Source organism: Pleurodeles waltl, chromosome 1_1, assembly GCF_031143425.1.
Source record: "Pleurodeles waltl isolate 20211129_DDA chromosome 1_1, aPleWal1.hap1.20221129, whole genome shotgun sequence".
In the NCBI taxonomy this organism is placed as follows: Eukaryota; Metazoa; Chordata; class Amphibia; order Caudata; family Salamandridae; genus Pleurodeles; species Pleurodeles waltl.
Window position 1 is genome coordinate 179,802,634 of NC_090436.1, and position 13,202 is coordinate 179,815,835.

General features: G+C 41.7%; 1 protein-coding gene across 1 annotated transcript in view; it reads right to left on the reverse strand.

The window, feature by feature from the left end:
* ALPK2 (alpha kinase 2) overlaps window positions 1–13,202 on the reverse strand; it is a 163,276-nt gene that overhangs the window by 109,245 nt on the left and 40,829 nt on the right. Inside the window, exons 2-3 of the mRNA XM_069220227.1 lie at window positions 8,663–8,801; window positions 5,875–8,445 (exon numbers count right to left, since the gene is read on the reverse strand). Of these exons, the coding sequence (XP_069076328.1) occupies window positions 5,875–8,445; window positions 8,663–8,801 (2,710 nt within the window). The remainder of the gene's footprint in view (window positions 1–5,874; window positions 8,446–8,662; window positions 8,802–13,202) is intronic.

Consider the following 13,202-nt stretch of genomic DNA (forward strand, 5'->3'; position numbering starts at 1 on the left):
ACCTCAAGAGGACCGCATACATCCAGTTACAATGACAGGAGAGGACTTTCCCCTTTGTATTATTAATAAAGAGGCCGGGTTCCACATGGAGGTTGATGTTCAATCAAATTTTGGTAAGCCAATCCTCTTAAACACTTTTGTTCCCAAGAACGATCAGAGGCAGACCCACCCACGTTCTTCAGAATTGAGGGTTAATAATATCAGATGGGTGCTACATACTTTTCAAGGTTATAAATTAGAGTTTCACTGTCCACCGGTTCAGTTGATTCAACCTCTTCCTACGATTTTCACATCTCTAGAGAGAGATCTGATTACACAGGAGGTGCACAGACTACTCCACAAAGGTGCAATAGAGGAGATTTCAATGACTTATCATGGCGTTCTCAGCAACTTACTTTTGATCCAGAAAGCGAACAAATTTTTTCATCTGGTCATAAATGTGAAGGTGTTTGATGCTTTTGTCTTTTATAGACAATTCAAAATGGAGGGGATTCACTGTCTCGGAGACTCCCTTCAGACTAAAGATTAGTTAGCAAAGATAGACCTAAAGGATGCATATCTTTCAGTCTCACAGCACATAAAAGTTTACATCTGCGAAGGGGCCTCCTTTGGTCAGCATTATTTTATCCCTTTCCAAAAGGTAAGGCAGACATTGGATTGGTGGGTTTCCCAAGTGGAGACTTGGCAATTGGATGGGGTGCAAGATGTGGAGCAGTGGTAACAGGGTAAAATGGTCTCTCAAAAAAGATCAGTGTCATATCTGCTCAAAGATCTGCTCACCAGGTCCTTCACAGTAAAAACAATAAACTGTTGTATTCTCACTCTCCCCATCTTGAATAGTTGACTGCAATTGTAATATACTCTATGAAGTATCTTCAATTAGGTGAGCCTCAAGCTTGTTTTAATCGCTACCTGACATGGATATGTTAATGAACTTTCCCAGTCCACATATCCATTTGGCCAATGTCTGTCTCCCACCCCGCCCTAAGGCACACCAAATTGCCCAGTCTGTTATTGATAAGCATAGTGAAAGCTATCACATCCCACCGGACATAGCCCATCGATTTCTGCAATTCCTTTAGCCTGCCACCCTTCCACAAGGGGGTCGCCATAGAATACCTATGTTGCCACCCCTCATATTTTGTGGCTTTGTCCTAGGCTTCAGTCTTGGGAGCATGGACCTATACTCTGTGCCATAAATATAGTGCATGCATGTATTCTCATTCATCAGAGACCACTCTTGTCTTATTGCCAGGTCATCCCTGGAATTGAGAGGCCCAGTAATAGGCCCTGAGGTCTGGGATGGAGATGCCACCATTGTAGGTGTGTCTCTGCAGGGTTTGCTAGGCTATTCTGAGAGCACTCTATCCCAGAGCAATGTACGCAGAGCAATGTCTAACCCGTCAAAGAATGAGTTGAGATAGGGTAGGTAGTGGTCTGGAGAGCTTACAAGAATTTGGGAAGGGTAATCATTTTAAATACAGAGGATGTACTCATAAGTGAGATCAACAAGCATCTCCATCTGTCTGCAACGGTCTGGAGCTCCCGCTAAACCACATGCAGGTTTTGCTCTAGAAATTGAGCCTCATCAAGCAAGACTTCAATCCTCAGGTAGCAGAATCCTGTCACTACCCTGATGGTAACTGGGACCAGGAGCAACACTTTTCCATCCCTTGGTACAAATAGGGTTGATTTGCTCCAGTTAATCCTATACTCTACATAGTTCTCAGAGTTTCAGAACACCTATAGACAGGTATGGCAGGATATCATTGGCGTATAGCAACACCTTCTTGGGTTCAACTGCAGGGAATCCCCTGATTTGCACTAAGATCGCCAGTGGCACCGTACAGAAGGCCAACAGTAATGGGGACAGCGGACAACCCTGTTGGGTTCCCCTTTCTAACAGGAAGGTTTATGAGAGCACTCCGTTCACCTTCACCCTTGCCATCAATTTATTGTATAGTAACTCTACCCAGTGGCAGAAAACTGGACCAAACTCAAATCTGCTTAGCACTTGACATTGGCTCCACCAATAAATAGAGTCAAACACTTACTCATTTGCAAGGGCCAAGAGGAATAGCAACCTGTGGGTTTGCGAGGCAAAGTATGCAGGCAGTGAAGGCTTTGCCTTGTTGTCCTATTGGGTGTGAATCTCATTTGGTCCCTATGGACTAGGGGATTTATAACTTTCACCAGAAGATATAATCACTAGATTATTGGCCACGATCTTGAGCTCTGTATTTAACAGGGAGATCAGCCTGTATGAAAAGCATGCAGTACCTGGCTTTCCTTCCTTGGGTGTCAAGAGAATTGTTGCCATAAAGCTGGAGACAACTCCCTCCTTTCCCACTCCTTCTTGAACATGGCCAGGAGGTGTAACCCCAGGATCAAGAGAGTTTCTTTAGAGAATTTCCCTGGTATCTAACTGGGACCCGGGGTCTTTACCTGTCTCATCAGACCCACTGCCTCTGATATATCGGTGTGGGAGAGCTCCTGGTCCAGGTCCATTCTACTGTTGCTATACAATCTCGGGAGTGGCACTTCCTTGAGGAAGGCTGTGGTGTCACCTCAGGGGTGGTGTGCCCCTCCTTATATAAGGCTGGGCAAATACTGTGCAAAAGCCTCTGCTATACTCCTAACCATAGTCATCCATGTCCCATCTCCTGTATGTATCTCCCCCACCCATCAAGCCCCTTCCTCTCTCCAACCCAATCAAGCCAAAAGGGAGAGAGCTTTAGCCCCTACCTCGGACAGTTTCAGAAGAGTGGCTTATAATACTTTTTTGCTATGTCATGAGTAATTATTTAATATGTTTCACGCAGGAACTCAGTCAGCATTTGTTTGCTAGTTTCTTCTTTTGGGCAGTTACATTCTGGGCCTTGTCCTGAAGGACTGTTTTATACACCTCCCAAAGTGTCACGGAGGGGGGTACTGAGACGTTTTTCCTAATAACAGAGTACTGAGCCTGAGCAGAGCTCACCCATTTCCCTATCCTGAAGTTCCCAGCTACTGAGTCGCCACTCACCCTCTGGGCACTACACTTGTCCCCCAGCATCACCCTGACGGGGTGCATGGTTAGATATCTCCCTCAGCAGGTATTCTGCTGGAAAGGTACTCTGGTATTATGTGGCAGGGATGAACACATAGCCCAACCACAAAAAGGTCCTATGGACCCAGGAGAGGAAGGAATATTACCTGTCTGGGGGGGATGTCCTGCTTGCCAGATATCAAAGAGGCCCATTGCATGCATACATTGCAACAAGTATGGTGACATGCCATGAGGGGCCTTGGCTCCTGAGGATCTATTGTGTGTGCTATCCATTACCTCAAAGAAATTCCCATCTAATAGATGACTGTCCACTTATGCTTCCAAGAGTATATGTCCCACTGCTTCCAGGACTGGCTGCTGGAGTTTAGGGGGCATAAATGCTCATGACAAACAAGGGTTTCCTTCCTCTGTCTCACAGCACCCCTACGAATTTACTCAGTGGGTCAAGCTACGTTCTGCCCACTTGGAATGGGGCTTTCTTCCTTCCCAGTATCGCCACCCCACGAGGCACTCTGGTATACCCAGAGCAGGCCAATGTAACATTATCCCCCTGTTGAGATAAGGGACATTGTTGCTCACAAAGTGAATTTCCTGCAACAGTAGCAGGTCCAGCACCGTCTTCTAATGTAGTGTGTTACCATTTCCAGTATAACCTTATTGACTATGGCATTAACATTTCATGACAGGACAGTTAGTTGATTGGATAGTTGATAAGGTATACTTTACGCATTAGCTGCGTATCATAATCTTCCAGCTATACAGTTTGTCTATTACACACTCCACTTCCATGAAATGGGCCATCTCTAGTACACTTGGGCTGTGCCCAGTCAGAGTATTGTAGTGTATCATGGGTAGTGACCCAAAGCATTTGTGCTGCTCCCCATTAGGCCAGTAATGGGTCCCCCACCTTAGCACGGCAAAAGTTATCAAGGGTGCAACCAGTGACCTTGGTGGATATCGAACATAACAAAGTCGCCCACCTGAGGAATGCAACAGGCAGACGTCTTTCAGCCTCCCCTCAAACCACTCTACCAGGAATGTTGCCCCTGAACCTAACTACCTGCAACATATAACAATCAAGTTAATGACCTGTCCCTCTCCCCCTTGCCCCAGTTACATTATAATAAATTTCACTCTCACTGCTTACCCAACATTGGTGTGCTGAGGGCCCCTTCATTACTGACCTAGTCCTGGGGCCCTGCATAGAGACTTTCTTCCCTCGTGACACTCGCCATGCCTCTTCTAGCTTATCTCCCTTCCATTATCCAGCCTAGGTCCCTCTCACCATCAACACAGTCTTGCTCTCTGAGCTGACTCTGTGGACATCATTTACCTTGTTATGAGGCTAGTGAACAGGCTTCAAGGACTTCAGAAACAAATTAGCTCCATCATACTCATTCATCTTGTCAACTGTCATTCACTCTCCGGTCGCTGGCAAGTTGGACTATTGGAACACCCTTTATGTCGGAATCACCAAGCAAGTCACTAGAAGACAACAAACCATCCAGAGCTCAGCAGCCAGACTCATCCTCAACCTTCCGCTCAGAACTCACATCACATCACATCATGCCTCAGGGAAGTACACTCGCTCCCAATACACAAATATGCTCAATCTTAAATCCTCACACTTTAACTGCACTACACACATCAGACCCCACCTCCGTGCCACAGGACTTGCACACATCCCACGTATACACAGACCCAGATCAGGAGGACAGGTGTTATCTTACATTGCTCCGAAAGCATGGAATGACCTCCCACTCACATCAGAGCCTCTTCCTGTCATTCTTGAATTCAGCAAGAAGCGGAATACCCAGCTTTTTAATTAACCAAACTACCATATCAGGGCTAGGCACACACCTGCTCAATGCCAGAATAGTCTTGCGGGTGACAGTGCGCTTTACAAATATGCATAACATAACAACATTTATGAATCCACTCACACTTTATAGTGCCTTCTATGGAAGGAGGTGCTTTAAAAACATAAACGTTAATCAGTGACTGATATTAAGGTTACACAGGTAGAGAAATATTCTAAAGTATAGCCGAGAGCACAATCAATTTTTTTTGCAACTGTCATTATTTACAGTGCTCCACAGTCAGATATTAAAGAAGTGTTAAATAGACTTACTTTACATGTGACAACAAATGTTCTGACATACATGCATTGCACCTACCTGGAAGCACAAGAGAAGCTGAACACAGCAACCAAGCCTAGAGAAGCTGCAGACTTTCATGGTAAAAGCACATACTAAAGAACACACCAGAAAAAGCAGCGGACAAGAGTTTAGTTCAGGTCACAGTTAAGAGATGGAATGTCCCTCCTGACACGGATGTCCCTCCTGACACTAGAGTCTGTCACATGGAAGGTCAAACATTGGCTTTTGTGCATGGCATCTGCAGTTTAGTGGAGGTTGGAGACATTGGTCATTGGCTGCAGCAGTTTTTGAGGCCTGTCTTGTCTGGTCATGTGTCTGATGTGTATATGTGGACTGACACAAAGTCACCATTCAGAGAAGCACAAAAGAAAGCTGTGATGTGTCTCTAAAGTGGGTATTACTCTGCAGGTCAGTTACTATTTCTTGAAGTTCAAGAACATGATTAGGTTCCTTTATAGTAATCTGTAAATGTACTCCATGATGATTTCTCTTTTTGAACATGACCTCTGAAATTGAAAGCATTAGTGACAAGAAGCAGGTGAAGTGAAACACATCTTAAACTGACACTGCAGCGCATGCCGTTGTGCTTATGATTGGGGTGACAATAGCTCTATCTAGCATGCTACAAGTGTGCAGCAAAGCAATCATGCCTGTAATTGCTCTTACCTTCTTGACTGTCTTTGGAAGTGGCCTCAGCACTTATGAACTTCATTATTTGTTCCTGAGGTACAATTACCTTCTTTGCTTCCAGAATCACCTTGTGAAAGCAATGTGTACCTTCACTGATCTGTTCTTTTGGTTCACTTTTGTTCTTTAGGGAGATTTCTTCACAGCTGTTCTGCTCACGGTGACCAACTAAAACATTACTGGAGCCTGAGGCCTGTCCACACTCCATCCCATTAGGCTGCACATTTTCCAGCAACTCCTTTAGCCTCTTTCCTTCACTTGGCTTCTGGTGATACTCTATCTTCTCCTGTGATGTGAGCCAAGCATCCTGGGTAATGTCACATATTTTATACTCTGGACTCTGGACTTTCTGTACAGTTTGATGCACTTCTGAGCAACACAAGGACATTGACATATCATTTGTTAAGGAACTGTTGATCCCTTTTAAGAATACTTCTTGTTCTATGATTTTACCATCCTGCATTGTGAACTCCTCTTCAGAACTGTGTGTGGTGGGAATTTCACAACTTGCAATTTTAATTTTAATAGGCATGGCCTTTTCCTCTTTAAAAGAAGTCGTACTTGGGAATGGAAGTACAACACTGTCCATGGCATGTGCATTTTTCTCTTTAAAAGAGGTCAAAACTGGCAAAGAAAGTTCAACACTGTCCAATGTATTAGCATGTTTCTCCTTAAAAGAAGTACAAATTGGCAATGTCATGTCAACACTGTCCGCCATATGAGTGTTTTCCTTCTTCAAATAAGTCAACCTCGGCAAAGGAAGTTCAACACTGCCTGTGGTATGGCTATGCAAGCTACTCAATTTCCACATGTCATATTTACTCTCACTAATATCGTTAATACTACTGAGTGATGTTTCCTTGTCACTGCCTTTGTGGAAACAAGATTCACTTTTCAGATCCTCCTCCCTGTGAAAAGTTATTTCCAATATATCAGATTTTACATCCACACTGGGGTCGGCACAAGCCACATCTACAGATGATTGTGAATGTTCAGGTTGCTGATTACTAGTTATTGTGAGCTCATCCGGTTCCAGGACATTCCTGTAACAATTCTCACTTTGATCATCAGGTTGTGCAGTGGATTGTGACAAAACATGTGTGAAATAATTATGTGTGTATGTCTTAGGCATGTCTATGTCATTTCTAATCATGACTTCGCCTTTTCCATCTATATCACCTTTAGCAGCATTAGAGGCATTTCCCTCAGCAATTATTACCTGCTCTCTAAACATTTGACACATTCTAGATGTTGTTGACATTTTAGGCTCTTCTAGCCATATTGAATTGGGGTCATGAAAGTCATTTTTGTCCTCTACAAAACCACAATGGGATTGCACGAACATGAGATTTGGTGTATGTTGTACCTTTGAGCCATCTACAAGATCAACACTGATTTTGGGCTCTACCTCTGGCTCAATCTGCATGCTTTTGGTATTATTTTCATGGTCACTAAGGGAATCTAACACATTTTCATTTAGCAATAACTCTTCCATGAATACCTTTATTGACAACTCCATGTTGTTTTGTTCAGTTTCACCAATCTTCAATTTCTCTTCACCATTTCCATGTTCCAATATCTCAACAAGGTTCTGTGAGTCTCTAAAAGGTGTGGGATTCTGCCTGGGTGGGTTAATGCTGCCATCATTATGGATTTTACTTGGCCACTCATGGCCAGTTAAGGCGCCAGCTTTGTTTTGGTTGAAAGGGTTTGACTGATGTTTCTGCCTTTGCATGCTCTCCTCCAACTGTTGACTAAAAGCTTCCAAGAGACTTTTAATGTCATTAAACAGCTGTCCCCCACTGTCACTCATTGAATTGCAACTGGAATTGTCTACCACTACAAACTGAGGAAGGGGGTTATGGTCACATTTAGTTTGGTCACTTTGAACAGAACATGTATCCATACCAGATTGTATTTCAGTAAACTTTCCTAAACCATCTTCAGATGATCCACTGGTGTGTTCTTGTCTGACATGTAAGATACATTTGGGAGAATTAGTGGGTGATTCTATTTGATGATCCAATGAACTAGGTGGTGGTTCTATGTGATGATCCTCATTACAACTCTCAAAGGAATTATGAGGGAGGTCATGGTTCTTGACACCATCATAGGTCTGAACACTTATGTGATCATAATTCATATTGGAAGGATGGATTTCTTGCTTATAAACTTCAGTTAAATCATACCCAGCATCATTCATTGGGAAAGGGCTTAATTGACCCTTAGCCTCCTTTTCATGCACATGGACATTTACTGCTGAATTTGTTTCTTGAGTTGTTCTATTTGCATCTTTAATGTATATTGCATTTTTAATTGTGTCCCTTGTGCTATCATTGAGTTTTGGTTGACTTTGACTATCCTGATCTAAAGAGCTCACGATTGGATAATCAAAATCCAGAGCAATAAGAGTTCTTTCAGGATTATCACACATACTGTGTCCACCATTACATTTGTCTTCATTTATATCTTGTTCTACCTCATGATATGATGGGGATATTGCAAAGCCCCCCTGCAGAAATCCAGACGTCTCTGAATCTGTATAGAAATCTAGATTAGACAAATTTGTATTAGAAATAAGGCCAAAGAAGGGATCTTTTTTAACAGAACACTCTTCTTTGTTGCTGGTTAGTACATTGTGTTATTTCCCATATAAGTAAATTTATGAAAAATGTAATTTTCAAAGAATTGTGTTTGTTTTTTCCAAATGTTGTGATCATGATATGTTCAATATCAGCCCAGTTTGTGGACTTCAACCCATATTTACCTTTGCAAATTTCCGTGGTTGGACGTGGCATGTTGTTGAATTCCATTGAAGTAACAACAGATGCAGCTGTGTCATCCATGATTGACCCACAAGTCCCGTTGGTCATGTCACCTTCATCATTCACATAACTTGCTTGCATCTAGAGACAAAATATAGAGAAAATGTGTGAGCATAACATTTGTTAACAGATATAAAATATGGCAAAAACACTTTCAGCCTAAGAAGTCCTAGCTATAATATAGATAAGAAATATTGTTACTTGGCTATACACACTGATCTAATTAAAAGTAGAAAAACACTAAAATACATTTAAAAATGAATGTGCCTGTTTTCAAAATGGTCAGTGTCTATTTGTTATAATGTCCTATAAATGCACTTAAAGATAATGATGGCTCCCTAGCCCCATAGTCATTACTCTCTCTGCTGCAGTGTGGTCAACCCTGCCCAGTATTTAGACCTAGGTTTGATCTTTCTATAAAAATGTATGTAACATGTTTCATCCAACTCTATTACTGAATTTGATTCCTGCACCTCGCTTGGTGAGTTTCTTCTACAAGGTATTTCTAGAAAAAACAACTTACTTTGTGAAGAATTTATCGATGTTACTCTAGAGCTTCTCACTGTAGTATCCATTCAAATGTTTGAAAATATGACTAAAATACAATTTAAAGGCAGGCACTCTCATTATTCAGACATAGCTGCATTTGCTTTCAAATGAGAGGGTGAGGTGAAATAATGCGATGATCCAAGAAAGGAAGGTTTAATTCCTTTATGAAAATCAGGATACAAATGTCACACCCAAGCTCTCTTTGTGTGTGACTGTCTAGAAGAAATGCACAAAGCCAGTTGTCATCTATCACAGACGTGAATTCAGAGACAGGCAGATGCATAGAATGGTTAAAATAAGAAAATGCCAACTTTCTGAAAGTCTCACTTAAAAATGCTCCTAAAGAAATTGTTTGGATATAATTTGTGTACTTAGGATCCAGTCTTCAATTAATGAATAAGACAACTCCATGCTGTTCAAATCCAATATATTAATCAATAGGATTCAGGAAGTTGACAAAATTTACAACAAATGCAACGAATGTCCATACCATAGACAACAATACTCTACATAACACACCCTAGATCACACAATTGGAGCCCAACAGAACACCCAGGAAGGGGTTATAACCCTCCTCTTGACACAGTCCTGAACAATAATTGCCTGGTTTTCAATCCCAGTTCAAGCAATATCATGGTATTTTAATTCAGCTTGTCAAATGAGAAGGTCATGTCAATGTTTTGGTCTGTGGTGGAATTCAGAGGTCTGTCTGCCCATCATCAGACTCAGTGTTGAAAAATAATACCTACACATAAGGAAAATTAATTATAAAACAGTATGTGCAATCAGCTACATCACACCATGTGCACCGCCTGTTGAACCCAAGAAAACACCACAAAAACAGGTGTGGACACTTGTATGGTCCACCACCTACATGACAAAGAAGGTTCAAATATTACCTCAAAAACATAGAACGCATGCACCATATAATAAACTGTAACATGCTCCAACCCAAAATAACTAGATGCCGCTAATTACAACAATAGACTCCGTAGCAACACACAAGGGGAATTCAACCTACAAGCCCAAATAAACAAATCCACAAATATTAAAATACTAAAATCACTTAACCGCCATACAACATAAACTGTAGAAAAAAGCTGCCTCCACTGTTACATATTCATACCTTCGAAATTTGGCACTGCTAGCGTCTGTCTCCATCCGCATCCACTCAAACCATGAGAGTCAGAATCAAACATTGCCAGTCTTCCCGGCGTGCTTAAATAAGGGAGTGACAGATCATGTGAACATTCCAGTGAATATGGTGGCCATCTTGAAATGGTAACAATGCCTAACTAATACCCTGAGTTTAGAGACAGTTTTAATTACGGTACGTTTACTGTTGTGGACCTCAGCAACTTAATAAGTATAATAACCATCAAGGTTATCTGCTACGTCCTTGTTTGAAAGATGCACACGCTGCTGGTATCCCTGGTGCAAAGCATTCAAGTAGTCACATGTCACGTGACCATTGCAATGACTGTGGAGGCCATCTTTAAATGTGATAATAGTGCATCAAAATGCTCTTTGACACTAAATCTGCTCTCACAACCCTGCTGTAGATAGCCCCAGAGCCTAACTTATACACAGAACTGAAAGAAAAGATTGACCCAACCAATTATTCTTAGGGCATTATTAGCCAGCAAATACAACAACCAATACAACTTAATGTCAGAAATGGAAGTACAGATAAAGGGACTCACAACCCTCATACCACCCATAACAAACAAAAGCAAACAATAGAAAACAATGGGTCACCATGAGAGGGATCATACCCTATCCAGTAGAACTGCTAGATATTGATTCATCATCCGCAATTGCAGGCACAGAACCATGAAATGAGGTCGAGATCCATATCCCTCGATGTGGAATACATCACATTAACTGTTACGTTCATGATAGTCCATCTACGACGTTGTCAGTATTTGCCATTCCACCTGTTGATTCAGACCCTTCTTCACAGTATCTGCAAGCCAAATACATCGGGTCTCTTTAATGGCCAACAGGCAGTCCACATTTACACGTCTTATCAAGGGTTGTATAACATCAAGAACAATCTAGTACATATCTTTGGGGGCACGTTTCATAAGATTGTAATGTTCAACCATAGGAGCGTTTGTGACATTACACCGTATTTGTGATTGCTGTTGAATAATAATTTGTTTTCTGACCTCCTGAGTTGTTTTACCAATGTAAAACAAAGAAAATGGGCATTGAACACAATAAATACCATTTTTAAAACCATAATTAGTGAAATGTTATAGCTGCCAAGTTCTCTCCTTTAGACAACATGTTTTTACAATTCTGGTGGAAGCGCATGCACTGCAGTTCCCAAACGGATAATGTCCGACCCTCAGTGTTAGCCCCCAGATGTTTCTCAGTGTGGGTGGTTCTGGTTCAATGTAGGCCCTCACTAGACTGTCTCTCAAGGTTTTCCCCCTTTGGAAGGCAAATAATGGTTTCTCAAGTGGAATGTCAAGAGAGGCTAACAAATGACAATTTTCAAAATAATCCTTTTAATTCCATTTGACTCTCAACCAAATGTTGTAACACAAGTCACGCAAGAGTGAACAGCTTTCTCTTTGACCTGGAGTAAGGCTTGTTGATCGTAATACCAGACACGTTTCAGGGGTCTTTTAACCAGTCTATGTGGATAGCCTCTCTTAATCAATTTGGACATTAAAGTCTTGGCTTCCTAAAAATAGTCATCTTTCTTGGTGCAATTACATTTAATCCTTACGATTTGCCCAAACGTCGTATATGGTTTGAGTGGATGCAGATGGAGAGAGACGCTAGTGGTTCCATATTTAGAATGTATGAATACGCTACAGTGGAGGCAGTGTTTTTCTACAGTTTATGTTGTAAGGAGGTTAAGCTATTTTAATATTTGTGGATTTGTTTACTTGTGCTTGTAGGTTGAAGTCCCCTTGTGTGTTGCTACAGAGTCTATATTTGCAACCTGTTGTAAGTAGCGGAATGTAGTTATTTTGGTTGGGAGCCTGATACAGTGTATTTTATGGTGCATACTTTCTATGTTTTTGAGGTACTTTCTTTGTCATGCAGGTGGTGGCCTATACTAGTATCCACACCTGTGTTTGTGATGTTTTTTTGGGTTCAACAAGGAGGTACACGTGGTGTAATTTGGCTGATTCACGTACTGTTTCACAAGTCTAAATCCGACTTCAACATAAGTTGTGATTTTAAATTGTGAGGCCAGAGACACCAAATTCCACAGTTCTATCTTTTCCCAATTGAATGTTACATTTAAAGGATGCTTCACTTTAACCCCAATGTTAATCTATGGGAGAGATAGGCCGTGCAGTAGTGAACTGAATTTAGCAGTTTTTCAATACCATGACCAACATTTTAAATGCACTGCACCCTGCTTTTGGGGCTAGCTAGGGCCTACACCTTGTGCCTTATATGTAATAGAAAAGACGGTTTGAGTGTGGCAAGTGGGTGCACCTGCCAGGTCAAAATGGCAGTTTAGAATTGCAAACACAGGCTCTGCAGTAGCAGGCCTGAAACATACTTGAAAGGTTACTGTAGTGTGTGGGACAATCAGTGCTGCAGGCCCCATAATAACATTTAATTTAAAGGCCCTGGGCACATATGGTGCATTTTACTAGGGACTTACAAGTAAATTAAATATGCCAGTTGTGGGCACACCAATGGTGCCATGTTTTAAGCAGAAGGCACATGCACTTTAGCATTGGTTAGCAGTGGTAAAGTGCCCAGAGTTCTAAAGCTAACAAAAACAAGTTAAGAAAATAAGGAGGAGGAAGGCAGACAGGTTACGGATGACCCTGCAGAAACACCCACACATATTTTCTGAAGTAATTCACTCCCCAAAAACAGGCCAGAGCTTCCTTTTCAATGGTGGAATAATTCTTCTCAACCACTCTCAGATGTCTGGAGGCATAGGCAATAATG